The sequence below is a fragment of the Eschrichtius robustus genome, chromosome 11 (assembly GCF_028021215.1).
Source record: "Eschrichtius robustus isolate mEscRob2 chromosome 11, mEscRob2.pri, whole genome shotgun sequence".
Taxonomy (NCBI): Eukaryota; Metazoa; Chordata; class Mammalia; order Artiodactyla; family Eschrichtiidae; genus Eschrichtius; species Eschrichtius robustus.
Genome location: NC_090834.1, coordinates 72779210 through 72800127, shown reverse-complemented (window position 1 = coordinate 72800127; position 20918 = coordinate 72779210). Strand labels below are relative to the sequence as shown.

At 45.8% G+C, this 20918-nt stretch overlaps 1 protein-coding gene across 8 annotated transcripts in view; it reads right to left on the bottom strand.

The window, feature by feature from the left end:
- Positions 1 to 1939: 1939 nt before the first annotated feature.
- INSC (INSC spindle orientation adaptor protein) overlaps positions 1940 to 20918 on the bottom strand; it is a 128896-nt gene continuing 109917 nt past the window's right edge. For 7 of the 8 annotated variants that reach the window (XM_068555128.1, XM_068555135.1, XM_068555130.1 and 4 more), the window contains exons 11-14: positions 14687 to 14753; positions 10381 to 10536; positions 8637 to 8713; positions 1940 to 2457 (exon numbers count right to left, since the gene is read on the bottom strand). In XM_068555128.1, coding sequence (XP_068411229.1) covers positions 2329 to 2457; positions 8637 to 8713; positions 10381 to 10536; positions 14687 to 14753 — 429 coding nt within the window. In that variant the 3' untranslated portion in view covers positions 1940 to 2328. The remainder of the gene's footprint in view (positions 2458 to 8636; positions 8714 to 10380; positions 10537 to 14686; positions 14754 to 20918) is intronic. The other variant, XM_068555134.1, reaches the window with a different exon arrangement.

Genomic DNA, 20918 nt, shown 5'->3' with positions numbered 1-20918 from the left:
TTTAGTCTCCAGGTAATCCTTTTTTCTTGTTTCTTTTCCTGTGGTTGATTTCTAGTTTCATGCCTTTGTGGTCAGAAAAGATGCTTGAAATAATTTCTATACTCTTAACTTTGTTGAGGTTTGTTTTGTGCCCTAGCTTGTGGTCCTAGAGCATGTTCCATGTGCACTCGAAAGGAATGTGTATTCTGGTTTTTTGGATACTATGTCCTGAATATATCAGTTAAGTCTTACTGTTCTATTATATCACTTAGGATCTCTGTTAACTTATTTATTTTCTGTCTCTAAAATCTTTCCATTGATATGAGTGGTCTGTTAAAGTCTCCTACTATTATTGTATTCCCATCAATTTCTCCCTTTATGTCTGACAATATTTCTTTTATGTATTTAAGTGCTCCTATATTGGATGTATGTATGTTAGCAAGTATAATATCCTCTTCTTGTATTGATCCTTTTATCATTATATACTGTCCTTCTTTATCTTTCTTTATGGTCTTTGTTTTAAAATCTATTTTATCTGAATGTTGCTACCCCACTTTCTTGTCATTTCTGTTTGCATGAAGTGTTTTCCATCCCCTCACTTTTGATCCATATGTGTCCTTTGCCCTAAAGTGGGTCTCTTATAGGCAGTATATTGTAGGCCCTTGGTTTTTGTTTTGTTTTTTTTATCATATCTACCACTCTGTCTTTTGATTGGAGCATTTAGTCCATTGAGATTTCAGACAGTTATTGATATATATTTATTGCCACTTTAAACCTTGTTTTCCAGTTGATTTTGTATTTCTTCTTTGTTTCTTTTTTTTTTCTTTTTGGTTTTTCTTTTGTCGTTGATGGTTTTCTTTTGTATTATGCTTGTGTTTTCTTCTTTTTGTTTTCTTGTGAGTCTATTATATATTTTTGATTTGTGGTTATCCTGTTTTTCAAGTATGCTAACCCATCACCATACCTACTTGCTTTTTTTCCTTATCTTATTGCATTAGCTAGAATGTCCAGTATGATGTTGAAAAGGAGTGATGAGAGACAATATCCTTGCCTTGTACCTGATCTTTTGTGAAAGCTTTGAGTTTCTTAGCTTCATAGATGATGTTTGCTGTAGGATTTTTGTAGATAATCTTGATCAAGTTGAGGAAATTTCCCTTTATTCCTAGTTTACTGAAAGTTTTTTTTTAAATCATGAAAGGATATTGTATTTTATCAAGTGCTTTTTCTGCATATATTGATATGATTGTGTAATTCTTTTAGCCTCTTGATGTAATGGATTTCAAAACTTTCTTGAATTGCATAAAATCATATCACAATAGTAATAAATCTCTCAGAAATATTCATAGATTTTTGTGATACTTTCAAACAACGATATTGGTAAACCAGCTCTGTGGAAAAAAAAACAAAAACACAAAACCTCTGATTTGTAGCATCTTCCAATTTATGTGGTATAAATACCCTCAGTATTTCCAGTTACAAGGTACCAAATGAGCTCACTGAATGTGGAGTTGGGAGGAATTCCTTACAACTGTCCCTTGTGAGCTGGTATAAGCCAACTCCAGCACACCACTACTTTCAAGTATACTTTTGAAGAGGTATTTTTCAGTAAAACCTCATCTGAGGATACTGTTTACCATGAGGTTAAAGAAGAGCAAGCCAAGGGAAACTGAGTTCCTGGGACTTTGGAAACCTTTTGATTTCTCACTAAATCACTCAGAAATCAACCCATTTATGCAGCTATGAAAACAATATACTTTCTATGCAGTTTTAATAGGAGAAAGTTTTTGTGGCATGAAACCTTGGGAAGCAAGAAGTTAGCCTAAGACATAATTTAATCAGAAAATTCAACACACATTTCATGTGATTTCATTTATTAAAGAATAAAACTAGAACTTCCAGTATATTCTGTCCAACTATGAAATGCATTTAAAATCTTTTAGAAAGAGCAATTCCAACTTTGAAAAAAAGAAAAACTGCTGGGCAGCTAAAATACTCTTGTTATCAGATTTTTTTTTAAAAAAAATGAGGCAAGGTTATATAGTGAGAGTAGAGAAAGCAAAAGGAAGTGAAATCACCCATGACAATCTGTCATATTAGCCATTATGCATTTCAACATCTGCAACTGAAAAGTCACAGAAGTCAAAAAATAAAAACAAAAAAGACTCCCAAGGACCACAAACTGCCTGATGATGTTACTATAATGTTTAGCCCTCTGTTAATTTCACATAAAAAATAAATTAAGTATAAATAAGGAGGTGAGGGGGCTGGTGTATGGTCAGGTGCATTCACAGGTGTGTACTCAGAGGGGGCTTGAGAATGAGGCCGAATGCCTTTCGTCTCCCATACTTGCTACACAAAACTCTCCTCCATGTTGCTGCAGAGTAAGAAAGAGTCCACAAGCCGGGGCTGGACCAGCTGCTGGAAGTCAGAGTCCTGGAGGCCTTCAGGACAGACCCCAGCCAATCTACGCAGAGCAGCCTGAGGAGAAAACAGAAGAGATCAGACTGGGCCTTCACCTTCCCTGAGAGATGCATTTCAGTAAGTGGCTCATTTACCAGCCAATTTGAGCTGATCATCACCTTGACACCTTAGTGATATGGTCCTTTTTGTCACTTGGTCACCATAGCAACCTTATTACATAGTCACCTGATTTCAATGGTACCTTGATCACTAAAGGGGATGTCATCTGAAAGTTTTCATGATCTTAATAGTCTTGCCATCTTGGTTTTTCAGTCATCTTAGGAAATTGATTGTTTTGAAGATCTGTCACTTTAAGGATTTGGTCAATTTAGTGACATATTTAAGTTCAAGATTTATCTTAGAGACTGGAACTGCCAGAAGCATCAGTGGAATTATATTCTCACTTCCAGGTCTCTATAGGAACCTTAGAACAGCAAGGGCTATTCATTTATCCATAAATTCAGCAAGGTTCTGAGCAAAGCATTTTGGGATGGGAAGGAGGGGAGAGAGAGAGAAGAAGGAAGGTCATAAAGTTGAAGGAAATGGAATTTCTGCCACCAAGATGGGGATGAACAGGAAAGAGAAGGGCAGGCAGAATGAAACTACTGCCCAGGTCCCCATACACTGAGTGTTGCACTCTTCCCTGAGTACACCATCTTGTTTTACACCCATGTGCCCTTGCTCAGATCTTTCCCATGATGTAAAACCCCTCCCCAACTGTTTTTTAGGTTTTTATTCCCACACCAGACTCTAAGCTCCTCAAGGATAGAGACTGTTTTATTTTTCTCTGTATCTACAAAGGTATGCTGAAAAAAAACTGAACAAATGTTGAGTTCTACTGCTAGAGTAACCTGAAACTATAAACGTGAGCTGTGTACCTACCTAGACCTCTTTGCCAGTTAGCTGAGGCCATGCATACTAAGTGCCCAATGAATATTAATTCCTTCCATCTTCTCAAGCCTGAACAGAGCAAGGAACAAGGTGGGAGCTTAAGGATGCCCTTCCCTTGGGAAACAAAGAGAGAGGGGACTATCTTGAGTGACAGAAGAAGCAAAGAAGGAGGAATGCCAACTCTTACTGAGTGTCTACATAGTATCTCATTTACTCCCCACAGGATACAGCAAGGTATCATGATCTCCAATTTAGAAATAAGGAGACAGACTCAGAGAGCAAAAGTGGCCCTCCCAAGATCACACAGCAGCCCAACTCCAGGGCCCTCATACCTACACACACAGAGACAGGATGCTGCAAGCCCAGGACACTAGGTTATACTGAGTACAAGGCAAACATATAACTCATTACCTAGACATGAGAAGTAATCTATTGCTGAGAAATCACCAAGTTGGTGAAAAGAGAGGATGGCTTAAGTTGTCTGTTGGACTAACAGACACTGCCATGTCCAAGCTGGTACAAGGAGAAGGGATATGCATCTCTGTTCACATGAGCAGGGTTTTAGACACTGGTGGCAGGAAGGAGACTCCAGGACACTGTCTCTAACTAGTGTGTCCTGCCTCTCCTGGTGTATGGTTTCCCCAAGGGCTAAAAGGCTGAACTCCATGGTACTTTCTGATTCCTCTGGGCTCCAACTGGGAGAAATAACCTTACTGCCTTTGAGTTGTTACAGTAAAAATGGAACCAGGGATCTTCCACAGATATGAGAATATAAAACCATCGATGTATTTTACATCATCAAGCATAAAAATAAAGCAAAAGAGAGGGAAGAAAAAAGAGAGACAAAGAAATAGGAAATAAACCCATGAAAAGAGAAAATGTAGAAGAAGAAAATAACAGAGACAGAAAAAAAGAGACAGCATCAGAAAAACAGAACAAGAAGGAACTATTAAAAGAGGGAGGGCTTCCCTGGTGGTGCAGTGGTTAAGAATCTGCCCGCCAATGCAGGGGACACAGGTTCGAGCCCTTGTCTGGGAAGATCCCACATGCCATGGAGCAACTAAGCCTGTGCACCACAACTACTGAGCCTGCACTCTAGAGCCCACAAGCCACAACTATTGAAGCCCATGTGCCTAGAGCCTGTGCTCTGCAACAAGAGAAGCCACCGCACTAAGAAGCCCATTCACCAAAACGAAGAGTAGCCCCCGCTCGCTGCAACTAGAGAAAGCCCATGCACAGCAACGAAGACCAAACGCAGCCAAAAATTAATTAATTAATTAATTTTTAAAAAGAGAGAGAGATGAACTTGGGAAAGAAAAGAGACCAAGCATAACAGGGAGATCAAGAGAGAAAGAGATGGTATCAGAGAAAAAGAGAGCACACCCTGGGGGTGGGAGGATAATAGGACAGAGATAGGAGGAGGTGAAGAGGTAGTAGAGATGGGGGAGAGGACTAAGGGGATAAAAAGAATGGGGGGGAGGGGAAAGAAGGAGAGAGAAACATCCCTAAGGGAGGAGGCAACCTCTAGACAGAGAGAAAAGCAAAAGCAAAACACAAGAGAGAGAGAACTAGACACAGACCCAAAAAACCACAAAGGCAAATAGATACCCTCCTCTCCCCAGGGTCCTCAGAAAGTGTGCAGGGTTCATCATGAACCCAAATGGTCTCAGAGCACCCCCTCCTCAGCATCCAGGAGCTCAAAGAATCCTTCACCCTTCTGAAGCCTTTTACTTGGCCTCCGCTTTCCTCAGAAGGTTAACAACCTTCCCAGCATCTCATTCCCAGTCTGAAAACACGCAAGAATTAAACAAGCCCCGTAGCCCACTGACAGCCGCTTCATTAAGAAAAAATCAATTCTGTCTGCAAGAGGCAATCCATGCTGCCACATTTCCAGATGTGGGAGATGATAATTGAAATGTCCTCCCTTTACCTGAATAGAGTCTTTGAAACTGGGAAGAAGGCTTGGGGGGCGGGCAGGAGAGGTAGCCTCCAACTCCATCTGCCAGGCCAGGCTCCAAGCAGCCCCCATCTCACCAGCCAGGGGGCTGCACTCAAGTATGGAGCCCCTTCTGGGAGCCAAATCACAAACAAACACCCACCAACACTGGGGGCTGGGGGATGGGCAGACAAGTCCATCAGTCCCTCAGCCAGGCAAGAAACAGTCACCAAACCCAAGGTCCCATGGAGATACAAGAGCTGGAAAAGGGACCCAGCCATGAGAAGGGTCCAGGGTAGAGGGGGAGAAATACAGATCCCCTCCCATGAGCCAGGGTATCATGACTAGGGCCACAAGACATAAGGGGAGAAATCATGGCTGGAAACAAGATGGTCAGGGCAAAAAGTCAAGACATACAGCATCAGGCAGGCCTGTGTTTGAATTCCAAGAGCCTCCCCTTATAACACCTAAAACACAGGATAACACAACATGCTTCCTGCTGGGGAAAACAAAATCTGAGCAGGCAGGTCCAAGCTGCAGAGAACTCCCAGGAAGCCTCAAGGAGGAGGATTTTGATATGAGCCTTGAAGGCGGTGCTGGCAGAGTTATAGAGAGGACATCTGCTTGGGACAAGGACCAAAGCACAGAGTCAGGGTGGTTCAGGGCACTCTGACCTGAGCTGGACAGGGCCTGGAGGCAGTGGATGGCCTTCAGACCCCAGGTGGGTCAGAACCAGGCTGTGAAGGGCTAAGCACGTGGACAGTAGGCCATAGGTAACAGGGAACCAGGGAAGGGCTGCTCATGGAAAGGTCATGATCGTAAACTGTCATGAGGAAAATGAGGCCAGCAGCCACATGAAGGATGGATTCAGAAGGAAGGGGCTCTATTCAGCATCCAACAACCTGTCCACAGGAGAAATGTAATCCCTTGACCACCGGAAAGTCCTTCAAGTGATTGAAAATAGAGGCCAAGCCCTTCTGTGTGCTCTCCTTCAAACTAATGATAAAAATGGAAAAGGAATCATAACAAGCCCACGTGTCTGAATGGAGCTTTATAGTTTCTCAACATTTTCTCAGGCCTATTCAGTGTCAGGCAGTTGCTGGCTGCCCAAGTTGTGAAGATAAGGTAGTTGGGGCCAATGATTATGTTTGCCAGGTATTAACTATCTCCATTTACTCACTAGACCAGACAAAATTAAGGTCTGTGAACTTGCATGAAAAAAATTACATCTTTACATTCACTGCCCTCTTACTGAAACAGCCCTCTAACAGCAACAGATCAAGACATCTCAGCGATGCCTGTTACTTGTTCACCAATAGAAATCACAGGCACTTTTGTAACTGAGGAGGACCCTACGGGGCCTTCCTGGAACAGCGTCCCCCTCCATATCCTCTACCTGCCTCTTGTCTGTAGAAAAACTTTAGTCTCCTAGGCTTCCCCGAGTTCCAAAGAGTACATTTAATCAAGAGAAGTGAGAAAATGCAGAAAGAAAGGAAAACAGTCAAGCAAGACAAACTAATAAGAGTTTAGCCATTAAGCAAAGTCAAGGACCTTTAGTTCCTCCTCAGGGGATATAGATAAAATTCTGAGCCATGTCCTTTGAACTCTTTTACAGATACTGAAACCTCCACCAGGTGGAAGAAGTTAACTGTATGCTGCCCACATAGACCTCAGACCTGTTGGAACCAGAAGGCTGGTGATGCTGACTCCTGATTACCTCATCACCAACCAATCAGAAGGATGTCCATGAGCTGATCTGATCACACACCACACAAGCCCCCTCCCTTACCCTGTCTTTAAAAAACTTTCCCTGAAAGCCTTCGGAGAGATTGGGCCTTTTAAGCCCTATCTACCTGGACTCCTCACTTGGCAACCTGCAGTACCCGCTGCACTTTCCTTCACCACAACCCGGTGTCAGTCGATTGGCTTTACTGTGCATGGGCAAGCAGACCTAAGTTTGGTTCAGTAAATTACAGTTTTTGGAGGTACCGTCAATATTATTTATGCTCATTGCTAATGAGGACTTGAGGCTAGCTTTTATTTAATGAGTTAATTTAAAAGTGTATATATATATATAATATATATATTAACATATCACCTGTTTTGATAGTCTAATAATTATTTTAATATGATTGTTTTCCTTTTAATTCTATATATTTTACTTTATGCATTTAAAACCTAATACTGAGAAGGGGTCCATAAGCTTCTCCAGATCACCCAAGGCACAAAAAGGGTGAAGGTTGTTCTGCATGTACCAGAATAAAAGGCCCATCAGAGCTGAAATTTTTGTCTTTTTTTCACCCACATCTGTATCCCCAGAGCCCAGGAGAGTGCATGGCTCATAGAATCACTTAGCAAATATTTATTGAATAAAATTTACAGCACTTAGTGACCTACCCAATGTCACACAGCTCATTAATGGTAAAACCAAGACAGGTGTGTCTGACTGTAATGCCTGCTGCTCCTACCACCACACAATGCCTGTCAGGAGCTCCCAGAAACGGGATGAGCTCAGTTAAAAAAAAAAAAAAAAAGGACGGGGTGAGAAGGGGCTTTATTGTGAAACAGCTTGAAAGACCTCTAGATCCATCCCTTCTCCTGCACAGTCTTTGAGGACAAATCAAAGATCTGGCACCCCCCTTCTGGAAGTTAAAGGGCTTTTACAACGGGCTTCCCTGCTCCTGGATGCTTCCAGCTGCTCTGCTCTAGGATTTAACACAGCCCAGCAGGGAGGATATAGAGACAAGTCGTGTGTTCCCCATCTGGTGCTGTTGGCACTTTCATGGTGGACCCAAGCATCAAGAAGTTGGGTGGAGACCTCCCAGGATGTGCTAGCTTGGTTGGGGGGGCGAAGATCCTGGGGACTGGCTGAATAATCCTCTGTCCTGTCCTGTCCTACTCCACAAAGGAGGAGGGAGCTACGAAGCTGGAAGAGAACCGATAGAGGGGCTCCATCTGAGGAGGAAAGGAGGCTTCCTCACAGTGTCCGCCTTGGAACGGGCAGACGACATCTCACTCCAGCTACCACATGCTGCAAGCACCATAGCGTCTCTACCACCACCCAGCATCCTGCCAGCTGGGCCCCTCCGCTCTGGACCTGCTGTTAGATCCCCCAGGACCTCAAAGGTACTAAATGTGTGGTAATGGGGGTTCCCCAGGCCTCTGCCTTTCACATATATGACCTCATATAATTTTCATCACAATCTTATGAATTAAGTGAAACAAGTATTACTCTTTTAAAGAGAAAAACGGAAACCCAGAATAAGTTGTCTGGCTTACCCAAGCCAATCGTGGCATAGCCTGTTCCCCTGGTCCCTGGTCTGCAACCCCAAAGCCCAGGAAGAAAGCTGGGGGAAGACTGGGAACTCACCAGGCAGGCCACCAGCACGGCGTCACTGCTGTTCCTCTCGGAGGGTGAGCGACAGAGTTCAATGAGGCGGGACATACCTGCGTGAGACACGGGGAGACCCTCACGCCCAGGTCGGGGTGGGCCTGGCCAGGCCTGACCCGGAGGTGCTCCCATCTCTCACACACAGTCCTCTGCACGGGGTCCCGTGGAGGGACGTGGCTGCCGGTCGGCAGGGAAGAGGGCTAAACCTCCCTGAGGAGCTTGTCGGGGAGACTTTCTGCTCCCTCAGGTGTGAATGGACCCTGGTCAGGGCCAGGATGCGCTGGAGCATCAAAACCAAACCCCTGAGCGCCAGACCACCGGCCAGGATGGAGCTCACCCGCAGCGTGGAGGCATGAGCCGCAGAGGATACTGCAGGTCTTCCTGAGAAAGAACTTCCCACGCAGCTTCTTCTGGTTTTACCAGCTATAGTCAACATTTACATCTTCATCAGTGGAACTTCCTAGTACCTCTCCACCTCCCCCCCCCGCAACTGCCCATTTGAGTCAGAAAATATATTGTGGCTAAAATTACAGAAGACTACCGATTGAGTACACTAATATTTCCTAAGCCTTTACAGAGGAAAGTGAAATAAATGACTTTGCTTTTCAACGCAAATTGACTTTTTCAAACTCTAACAATGGAAAAGAATAACTCGTTATAAGATAGTAATGAAAGGTATGCAGACGGATTCTGTCTGTGTGTATTTATCCCCCATAAAGTCGTTTTGGAGCCGGAACTCTCTGCTGCCCCAAGGCCACCTCCTGCTGTCCTCTCTGCTGCCCCAAGGCCACCTCCTGCTGTCCTCTCTGCTGCCCCAAGGCCACCTCCTGCTGTCCTCTCTGCTGCCCCAAGGCCACCTCCTGCTGTCCTCTCTGCTGCCCCAAGGCCACCTCCTGCTGTCCTCCAAGTGCCTGGACGGTTGGCAACACTGCCAGCTCCTGCCTCCACCTGGGTGCGCTTTCCTAGCCCTCACAGCCGAATAACTCCCGGAGCCACAGCTGAAGAGTCACCTCCTTGTTCCAACATTATCTGAACCACCCGGATAAGTGTGGGCTACTTCCTCTGTGTGCCAATTGTGCCATTGACATCCTTTGAGCGTCGCTCTGTGATACTCAAGTGCAAATTTTTCTTTCCATATCCGCCACCTCCGTTAGGCTATAGGCCGCTGTGGTTAGGATGCGGGTATAATCAGTGTTATATGCCCAGCACTCAGAACAGAGCCTACCATAGAGTGAGTGCTCTGGAAACATTTGTTGGGTAAATAAGTGACTGACTGAATGAATGAATGAGTGATTTAATGAGTGAATTAATGAAAGAGTTAATGGTGGATAAATGAAGTAATGAATGAGTTAATGAATGAATGAACAAAAGGATGAATTCATGAGTGAATGAATGTGTGGATAAGTAAACAAATGAGTAAGCAAATAACTGAGTGAATGAATGAATGAGAAAACGAATGAGTGAATGGGGTCCTCGTTAACAGGAAGCCTACAAGTGAGTCACTCTTCTGGCCAACTTAAACCTCTCTAGACTCCTCCCCTCTCTTGCTTCAGCCCCAGGGGAAAGGAGGCTATGTTGGGGCTGCACCCTGGGCCCCCATGCCAGCATCTCCCAGCACAGTCGGCCCTGCTCTGAGTCCTCCATCACCACCGCCACCATGAAATCAGGACTGTTCCCAGCCCCGACGCCCCTCTCCGCCCCTGACACAGCCAGCACCACTTACAACTCAGCCGCACGGCCTCCCGTGCCACATCTGGGTCTCGGCTGAGACGGGCCAGGGTCACTGCAGCCTTCTGCTGGACTCGCTCGCAGGCCGCCACCTCGGCGGGGGTCCCAGACCTTGGCTTCTCAGACAGCAGGCCCATGATAAGCTGGACCCCTGGGTGGAAAGCGATGAACAGTTGGTAGCTGCCCAAGCAGGGAGACTTCCTCTAGGGGCCAGCTGCATGGAGCTGCAGGCTCAAGCAAAGGCTGTCGGGATGACTCGGGGCTCTCAACCACAGGAGGAACTTGGACAAGTCCTCCTCTTCTTCTCCTTCTGCCCTGGAGGAGTCTCTGATTCTACATACCAAGTCACTATGCCCCTGGAAGGGACATCTGGAGAATATCCTTTTAATTTCCTTTAAATGCTATTACTGAGCTTTTACTACATCCCTGATGCTGTGCTAAATACACAGTAAATGCACGAACCCTAAAACCTCCCAGTAGCCTCATAAACTAAGTACTATATAATAATTCACTTTGAGTCCCAGAGAGAGGTGAAGTATCTTGCCCAGGGTCACACAGTAAGTAGCTGGGGAGCTGGTATCAGAACTCAGATAATCTGGTTACCCTCCAGCATCTCTTCACCTCTGATGCTGGTTGCATCTGAGACAGGTCCAGAGGTAATGGGTCCCCCTGGTGGGAGGTGACCCAAACCTAGACTGGATAATCACTAGATCAAATGTTTTAGAGAGGTATCATGTACTGGAAGAGAGTGGAGTAGTTGGACCGAGACATTTAGGCTTGAATTTGGTCAGCTGAGAACCTCTCCACCCTTCCCTGAAGCCAGATCTGTCCTCTGATTGGCCTACGAAACCACACCCACATCCACTCCCACGTCATGCCTTTGCCCATCTAATTCTTTCTGCAGGGGATGTCCTTTGCCTCTCACTCTCCATCTAAATCGTTCCCATCCTGCAGGTTGTAGTAAAAGTCCATCTTCTGTGGGAGGTATTCCTCAGCTGCCCCAGCCCACACCCTTCTTTCCTGCACAGAGTGGCACTTGCCAGCTTAGAATTTCAACCAGACATGGCCCACAGGTGTATTTTTGCTTTTTTTTCTTGCTTTACACAGTGTTTAATTTTTTTTTAAGTTTTTGCTAATATGCAAATTGGGAGATTTCCATAAAAATCCAGATTTCTGGCATCTGAAAAATTACTTCCTGATCTGAGAACACTGGGCCCACATTTCCACATAACAACAATTTGCTGAAGCTTATTATAAGCTTACTCTTTTAAATGAGATTGATCCAGTCCATGTTGAGCCCACGTCATCCATTTATATCACCTGTGTGGGTCCTGCAGGCATCTACGTTTGCAACCTGTAACTTAGACCATAGAACCTGAAGGGTCCTTAGAGTTCTTCTAGCACAACCCCTGCCTCTCTCCCCCATTTCACAGATGAGTACCTGAGGTGTGGAGAGAGGAGGTGACTTCTCAAGTTCACATAGGAGTCACTTCCTGGCCAGTACCTCAGTCATGTGCCTCTCCAAATCTTACTTGAACCAGATGCAATTTCTAAGCCTCCTAGATCCCAGTTCAGGGGGGCAGTGAGTAACTTAGTTGTGGACCCTGAGATTATTCAGTCCTGGGGAGGGGCCATTTCTCTCTCTGGTGAGCTGTATAAGTGCCCCATTTCTCCCTCCTACAGCCCCAGGGAATGCTGCAGGCCCTGCCTTTCTTAGCCCCTATTGGCTCTGCCACCACCAACTCTGATCCCGGGGCAAGGGGCTTCTCTCCAAACCCCCTCCCTGGCCACTGAATGGAACACGGTCTTCTGGCTTCTTATGCCCACAATGTCCCTAAGACAAAGTCATAGCTATTAATGTCCTGAGTATATATGGCATGGCCTATGGGGACATAAACAGGGGGCACCAAAATGACAACTTCAGGAAATGCCACAAGATTAAGAAATTTTACTAATTCCTCCAGGTCAAGGTTCCCATAAAGAAGTCATTTTCCAAATCCCAGCTTCGTACCTAGAGTCTGATAAAAAATAGTTTCTCATATACGAGCAGGTGAGCACCATGGGGGCAAGGATTTTTGTCCACTTCCTGAATGGGTGTATCCAAAGTATTCAGAATAGTGCTTAGCTCAAATATTTGGGAATGAATATCAAATGAATGAATGTGAATGTATTCATGTTAGAAGCCTCACAAATGTATAAAAAACAAAGTTTCCTTTAAATGTATACCTTATAAGTCTTATCTAGAAAAAGATAAGATGCAATGAAATTGGGGCTGCCTACAAAATCCAGAATGTGTTTCCTAAGTTCTGGCCAGACTCATTGCCACAAAAGTTGCCTGAGAGTTGTGGGCAGTTACAGCTTAGAGACCAGGTCCCAAAGCCATGGTCCCTCCTCAACATTCTCTCCAGCTCAGCCCCAGCCCCTGAGGGAGAAGCAAAACTAGCTGAAAGGGCAATGCTGATGCCACTGGATTGACAAATAAGAGCTTGGACTGCCCTGGCCTGCCTCCCAGTGTAAGGGTGACCAGTGGTCACAGTTTCTGACCTTCCAGTATGGCCCATTCATCCAGCTCCTCACCACCAACACTCACACACTGTTCAGGGCAGGACAGAGACAAAATCACCAGGCTTCAGGACAAAGCATGTCAGCGTCTCAAGCATCCTGGTGGGAGGACTTCCTTTCAAAGCACAACGAGGCTTGCCCTGTCCAGACCAAGGAGTCCTACTGTCTTCCAGTGATCCCTGGCTGAATCACCCCCACTGCTGGCCCCTCAAACCCTGCCCCACTTTGGTAAATAGTTTCTTCATCAAACTCTCTTCATTTAAACGCTATGAGACGGGCACTGTTTCCTGAAAGAGCAGATACACATAGCACAGAGCTCATTCTGTGCCTGACACTCTTCTAACATGCTTTATATTAATCCCCGCATCATCCCTGTGAGGTAGATATTACTGTTGTTCCCATTTTTCAGATGGAAGAATGGAGGTCACAAAACTAGTAAATAACAGAGCCAGGATTCAAGCCCAGGCAATCGTTTCCAATCTTCACAGTCTCAACCACTATGCCCTCCTTCCTCTGCTGCATTACTTTACTGCAGATGTCACGCTTTTGTCATGTTATCACTTTTGTCCAGTTGGGGTCTCCTTCTAGACTGTGTGAGATACTCTAGAACGAAGGCAAGGACTTAACTTATCTCTGTGTTCTCACTGTCCAGCACAATGCCAAGAACCTAGTAGGTCTCAAAAACTTTACTGAATGAGCCAGTCAATAGCACTTGGTAAACCATAAAATCCTCCACAGATGCCAGATACTCCAATCCCAAATCCATTGGCCTATGGAGACCCACTCCCACTGACCACTTGAACTACAGGCTCTGGGTGCTGAAGGAACAGGCCACAAAAGACACCCCTTCAGCCTCTCAGCCTCAACCAGCTCAACAAAGTTTCTCATTATTAGCCCAATCACATAAAATTAACACAAAATGATGCCTTTTAATTAGTTATAGAGCAATGGGGGATGGGGAATGTGTACGTGTGTTAAAACAGTGGGGCAACCTGGGAGAAGGGGCTTAACAGGCTCAGAGGCAGCTGCCTAGGCTCCCAGCACACTCCTCATTAACAACTCTTGGTTTCCAACTGGTTGCTAATTGCTCTCCTATTTCTCAGTCACAGGAAGCCCTCACCACTTTGCTCCCAGCTGCAAGGCAGCCAGCTGACCTGCCCTCCAGTGGAGACTTCTAGATCAGCTTCTGGGCACCTCACCTGAACCTTGGTGACACCCTCCAAGGTGGGAGGTGGGGGTAGGGGAGCAAGAGGAAAAAGATGCTCCCAGGTGAGGCATCAAGGGATGCAGCTGCCCTGACCTGATCCCCACCCTTCGGCTTTCCACTGTGGCCAAACCCAATATGATGAGAATGATTTAAAGTTGGAATGCATCCTTTGTAGGAACACATTTTTACTTCTGGATCATAATGAAATCTGTCTTCCCTTCACCACCTTAATTGAAATAGCAACTGCGACCCTCCTACCTTGCGTTTACCTTATCTTCTTCCCTGCTTTACTTTCTGCATCTGACGTTCTCTTCTTTTGTTCCGTGTCTGCCTCCCGCTAGATTGAAGCCCCGTGGAAGCAAGAAAACACTTACATCTTGGCCCAGTTGCCCACATAAGCACACGTTCATGTGCTCCTGCAAGTGTGGAGACCCACATGTACAAATACATAGGCCTTCACACAAACACAAAGGCACAAGGTCCCATAGAGCCACATAACCTGTACAACATGCACACCACTGAAAAGACATACCGTTCTCCTGAATGATGTCAGAGGCACACTGCTCTAGGACAGACATGTTTGCCAAGATGGTCACAATCTGGAAAAGAGGATTGAGAAGCTAAGAAAATGGGAACACCTGTGCTGACAGGTGAGCCAGGAGCTACAAAGCCTTCCCTTAGCCCGTGACTCCTTATGGTCCACATGGCCCATCTTTCCATGGTATTTTCTTCCATCCTCATGGGCTTCTGCCACTCAGATGTGTTTCCCCAGTGACTGATGCCCATTCATCAGCATGTGGCTCTGGGATGGCCCCCAGGGGCCCCAGGACACTGCAGGAGAGAACAGGGTCACCTGAGTGAAGATGGAGCCTCTTATCATCTTTCTGCAGGGTCCCTTGGCCCCAGGCCCTGAAATGCATACAGAACTGGCAGATTTCTGGCTAACCCCTGCCCTGGATTGGGTTCCCTCCAATCCCAGCTTCTTGCCCTGATACTGAACCCCACCTACTTTCAACCTGAAATGAATAGAGACTAAGGTTAAGATGGAGGTCATGACTAGGAAACTGAAGGCAGCATTCCACCGTAAGCCTCAGGTATTGTATGGAATCTGATGAGAATTCATGCTCAGCTACACTTTATAAGCCTGTGGGCTGCAAGCCTTGCTTGTCAGTCATGGCTGAAGGGCTCTGCCTGTAGGAAAGGGATGCTGACATCAGGTAAACACAGACCCTTGGTTACAACCTCGTGGGCTGAGCAGCCAACAGCCCACCCCAACCCCGCCCCCTGGCACAGTCAAGTTTGCACAGAGAACTCACAGCGCAAAACTGGATTAAGGATGGGCCAGCAGGGGACCTCCTACAGACCCCAAACTGTAGAGAGTGCCAAACACCACTGGAATATGTTGGAAACGTGGCACCTGTTAACTCAGATGCCACCCATGACACTGCTCCTGACATTAAATTTAGCAAAATGAAAATCCACCCACTTCGGACAGCACTCTCAAGTGGTAATTAAAATAAATAATAGAATAAAATAACACTTTTTCCTTGGTGCAGGCCTATCTCTCTTGAAAGATTTCTTCAAAGCCTGTCACATGGTATAACTGGAGGCTGTGCCAGTTAACAGTCTCCTGACACAGTTCAGGCAGCTTAGTTCTGAAACTGAATAGTGCATAGTAATGTGATGTTGACCAACAAAGCGTATTATCTAGATTTTAATTGGTTCAACATTGGCATATTACTCTGGATAATAAACGCATGTAACAAATCTCTATAGGAAGGGAAAAGTTTGCCACATTTATAGAATATCTCTCTCCTCCATTCCCCACTAAACACGTGCTAGAAAGGGATACGCCTCCTTAGGCTGCTGTGGCATCCATATGTGTCAGCCCTTCCAGCTCGGACCTGGTAAGGGGCCTGGGTGGGTAAGTATGATGGGGTGGGTGGCCAGGGAAGGGACAGGACTTACACCAAAAGCTTCATCCTGAAGGCCACTCTGCACCACCAGATATTTTATGAGGGGTGTGACAAACTCCTATTTACATTTTAGAAAGGTAATAGGACTGAAGGAGGGTTAGTCCTTGGAAGCTCTTTTTTCCTACCCTTTTAGGATTGTGAGTGTTTGTGGGCTGACTGAAAGGAGTTAGAAGAAAAATACAGGTAGAAGATGCAGTCAAAAAATAGAAGCTTCCCAAGGAATTTCCCTGGTGGCCCACTGGTTAAGAATCTGCCTGCCAACGCAGGGGACACTGGTTCGAGCCCTGGTCCAGGAAGATCCCACATGCCGCGGAGCAACTAAGCCCGTGCGCCACAACTACTGAGCCTGCACTCTAGAGCCCACGAGCCACAACTACTGAGCCCGTGTGCCACAGCTATTGAAACCTGCACGCCTATAGAGCCCGTGCTCCGCAACGAGAGGCTACCGCATTGAGAGGCCCGAGCACCGCAATGAAGAGTAGCCCCCGCTCGACACAACTAGAGAAAGCCTGCGCACAGCAGCAAAGACCCAACGTAGCCAAAAATAAATAAATAAATAAATAAATTTATTTTTAAAAAGAAAACACATCAAATATTCAATGGCATTTTGTTTAAAAAATAAAAAATAGAAGGTGCCCAAGAGGCATAAAGTGCGCAGTCTTATGAGGAAGGAGACACGAGGCCAAGCCTGTACCAAACTGCAGTTCACTTGGCCTTCTCTGGGCTGTGAGCAGTAGCGGGGGGCACAGGCTCTGTTCTCACCACTAAGGGACAGCTCCCCTCCAACCATCACCAGCCTGGCCACTGAATAAAGATGGTTGCTTGACATACAGAACCAAAAGAGAAGGAAGGGAGGGAGGGAGGGAGGGTGGAAGGAAAGAAGGAAAAGAAAGGCGACATAAAAAAGGAAAAGGAAACCTTTGTCTGCAGCATCAGGTTCATTACACTGCAATTATTAGCTGTGTCACAGGCACAGGTAAGTCTTTGTGTCAGACTAATTTAGATCCTGTTAATGAAAATTACTTCCTCTTTACAGAACCTGTACCCCATGTGGTTTTCTGAGGTGCAGATGAAGTATTCAATTAAGCACAATTTGAATAAATGTCAATTATGCCCTGCTTTGAGTCCCCCCTTTGAAACATCCTTGTATGTACCCTGGTATAGACAGGAAGGCAGATCAACAATGTTTCTCTTCACAGTCAAGCCCAGGGATGGGATTTTAGGGACAACTGGTTTACCTTGTTGGCTACAAGATAGCAATGCTGTCAGTGGAGAGAGTACAGGAGCCAGACAAACAGCTTTCCCCTGGCCCAGGCTAAGTCATTCCTGTCTGATGGTTTTTAATTAAGTCCTATTCCTCCTGAGTGAGAGGTTACTGATCCCTCTGTAGTTATTTGGGGAATCAGAGGGTATCAGCCTCAAGAGAGGTTCTAGGTAAGAGGCAGTATTGCATAGTGGCTAAGTGCATGGACCAACCTATTCCAAATCTTGGCTCTGTCATTATTTTCCATCTGATCTTGACCATGTTACTTAACCTTTCTGTGCCTTGGTTAATGAGGTATATTCGTTTTCTATTGCTGCTAAAATAAATTACCACAAACTTAGTGGCTTAAAACAACACAATTTTATCTTGCAATTCTGGGGGTCAGAAGTCCTAATTGGGTCTTATGGAGCTAAAAGCAAGCTGTTGACGGAGCTGCATTCCTTCTGGTGGGTCTAGGGGAGAATCTATGTCCTTACCTTTCCCAGCTTCTAGAAGCTGCTCACACTCCTTGGCTCCTGGAACCCCATTGCTCTGACCTCTGCTTCCTCAGTCACATCTTATTCTCTCTGAGTCTGACCCTTCTGCCTTCTTCTTATAAGAATCCCTGTGGTTACACTGGGCCCACATGGATAATCCAGGATAATATTCCTATACCAAGACCCTTAATCATATCTGAAAATATCCCTTTCACCATGTAAGGTAGCCTACTCACAGGTTTGGGGAGGGGTTATTATTTGGCCTACTACAAAAGACAAAAATAAGATAATTAATAAGACTGTGATAAGTATTAAGGGACAATGTTTTGTCAAGCACCCAGATCATTCGTTAAATAAAATGAGTACTATCTGGCCCCGGGGAACAGAGTCTGAAAGGACCCAGGCCTTGAAAGATTGTGTCAAGTACCATCCAGTACAACACCCAGTGTTGCCAAGATGTGAGGCTGATGTGAGATCCCTCCCAAAGGGAGGCAAGGTACCAGAGCAGGAGAAGCCCTTCTCAGCAGAGAACCCAACAAACTTTGTGCTCATTACTTTCTGTGGCATTTTAAAATCGTTTTTCCTCTGGCCTCCCAAAGACCTTAGGAACATTGAGACAAATAGCAAATTGAACCAGAGTAACAGGGGCAATCCCATGTCACTGATTCAAGAAGAAATGCCCCCATGTGGTAAGAGGGAGGATGGCAAAGCCTTTGACAATAGCAGACACGTGGAGGAAAAGGTTTACTCTGTGCTTGTTCCGGGAACACCTGTCCACAAACCAATCTCAGGCTCATCTCACATCCTTAATAATGGCTCAGCAGTCAGCCCTGATCACACCTGGACTTTACCTCTGTGCCTTTCCTTTGCTCTGTCATAAACTAACACTGAGGACCATACCACTTAAAAGACAAGTGAGGAATACCCAGGATACCCAAATAGAGACAGGTGCTCTGATCTGATAGAGTTTATAATGCAGAAAATCTGACATATATTTAATGAAAACTTATGATTGCTTTTATGCCGTGCAGTAATTAGGACAAAAAGGCCAAGAGTTCATAGAACTGAAATTAGAATTACTCTTTAACTACTGATGGAATATTGAGATTTCTACTGTCACTGTGTTAACTCTCTAAAGCTCTGTCAACCATGTCAACTGCAGCCCTGAGACCAGCCAGCAGAGGAAGTCCCACTGCTTCTCTGTCCTGCCCTCTTCCCTCCACACTACTTCCTCCATCAAAGAGCAGAAAGAATCAAGACAAGAACAGTGGTCTGAAGGATGAAGGGCTCGGAGAGAGGGAGGGTGTGGTCTCTTTGAACACACTTTCTCCCTCAAGGCCAGCGAGGCAAGGGGGTCCAGGGGAAGGCCCAGCTCTCTCCCTCCCTCTGATAGGTGTGATCAGGGCCCCAGGAGCTGAGAGGGCTAGACAGGCGTGGAAACCAGGAGGGCACCTGCCTAGGCCCCGAGACAGACACTGCTCCCACCCTCTGGTTCCTGGTCTTCTCACAGACAGGCCCGGCTTTCCCTCCTCACTACCAAAGGTGCGAGACTGGAGGGCTGAGCTCTGGGCTTACGAGAGAGAGCCACAAAGGCCATAAAAATGCCTTAGATGTAGGTTCCAAGCTGTTGGTAAACTAAACCAAAACACTCTCCCTGGGGATTGCAACGAGTTTGAGGTGTCAGTCTCACAGTATTAGAGAGCATGTAAATGCCAGACCATGTTCTCTGGGCTTAGTTTTCCCTTGGCTTTATAGGGAGAGGTTCCTGGAGCAAATCAGGACTGGGTGTTGTGATCCTGGGCTCCTCCAAGCCTCTCTGGATTGGTAGATATGCATATATAGTCATATGCAAACAAACTCCACTGCTTTAAGTGGCTTATAGTCTCTGTCTCTCTGTCTCTCTCTCTCTCTCTCTCTCTCTCTCTCTCTCACACACACACACACACACACACACATGCGCACATACACAGTACAACCTGCAGAAACTGACACACAGATTGAAACAACACACACCATGCATTGACTCATGCCACATTGCACTCACCACCACATTAACCACATTTCCTGACCCTACCTTCCTGCCCCAGTCAGATTCCTGACAGTCTCTGTCTGGACCCATCCCAATCTCTGGTTCTATCAGAGACACCTGGCCCGCTCATTACTGAGTACCTCTTTGGTTCTAACTACTTTACGAGCATTATGCCATCTAATCATCATAATGACACAAGGAGGGAGAAAATATTAGTATCCCTATTTCACAGATGAGGGAATTGTGGCTCAGAGAGGTTAAGCAATTTGTCTAAGGTCACACAGCTAGGAAATGGAGTCAGGATTTGAACCTAGGTCTGCCTGAACCCAAAGTCTGTATTGTTTCTACCATGTCATATATGTATGTGATAGGGCTGTATAAACTATAGAGGGCTTTTGCAATGTAAATCAAAATTGCAATCCCTGGTAACTGACATTTCTGATAAATGGACTCCTGATAATGGTATTCACAGTGAGGGCTCAGAAATGCTACAAAATCTGGACATTCTAAAATGCCAAGCAGACAATGTGTCTTCATGGGAAGTGAATATACCAGCACCGTTCACCTCTGTGAAAGCAATTAATTTCTAAAGGCCATAAAGTCATGTTCAGTGAAAGTCTCTGCTGTGGCTTAGACAGGATAACCGCATCCCTTTCACCCTAGGTTGTCACAGCTTGACAGACAGGGCAGAGGTGAGCCAGCCCTTTCCCCCCACCCTATTATCACTCCTGTAACTGGATGCCCTAGGCAGCATGACCCCTAGAAAATACCTCCTGGGGATGAAAACACAGGCCACAAAGGGCTTGTTAGGCAGGAAGTGCTTCTGGATGCCTGACCACATCCAGCTCCCCTAAATTAGCAGAGGGGCGTGGAAGAGCCCCTCTGCTTAATTTGTTGGACACATTAAGTGGACTCAGTTTGCTGGGTTGATGGAGGGGTTCTCGCTGAGATGTTCAAAGGGAGGCAGACAAATATAGATCCAAGACCCAGAGGCTCTGCACAGCACTGGCGTCATTGGC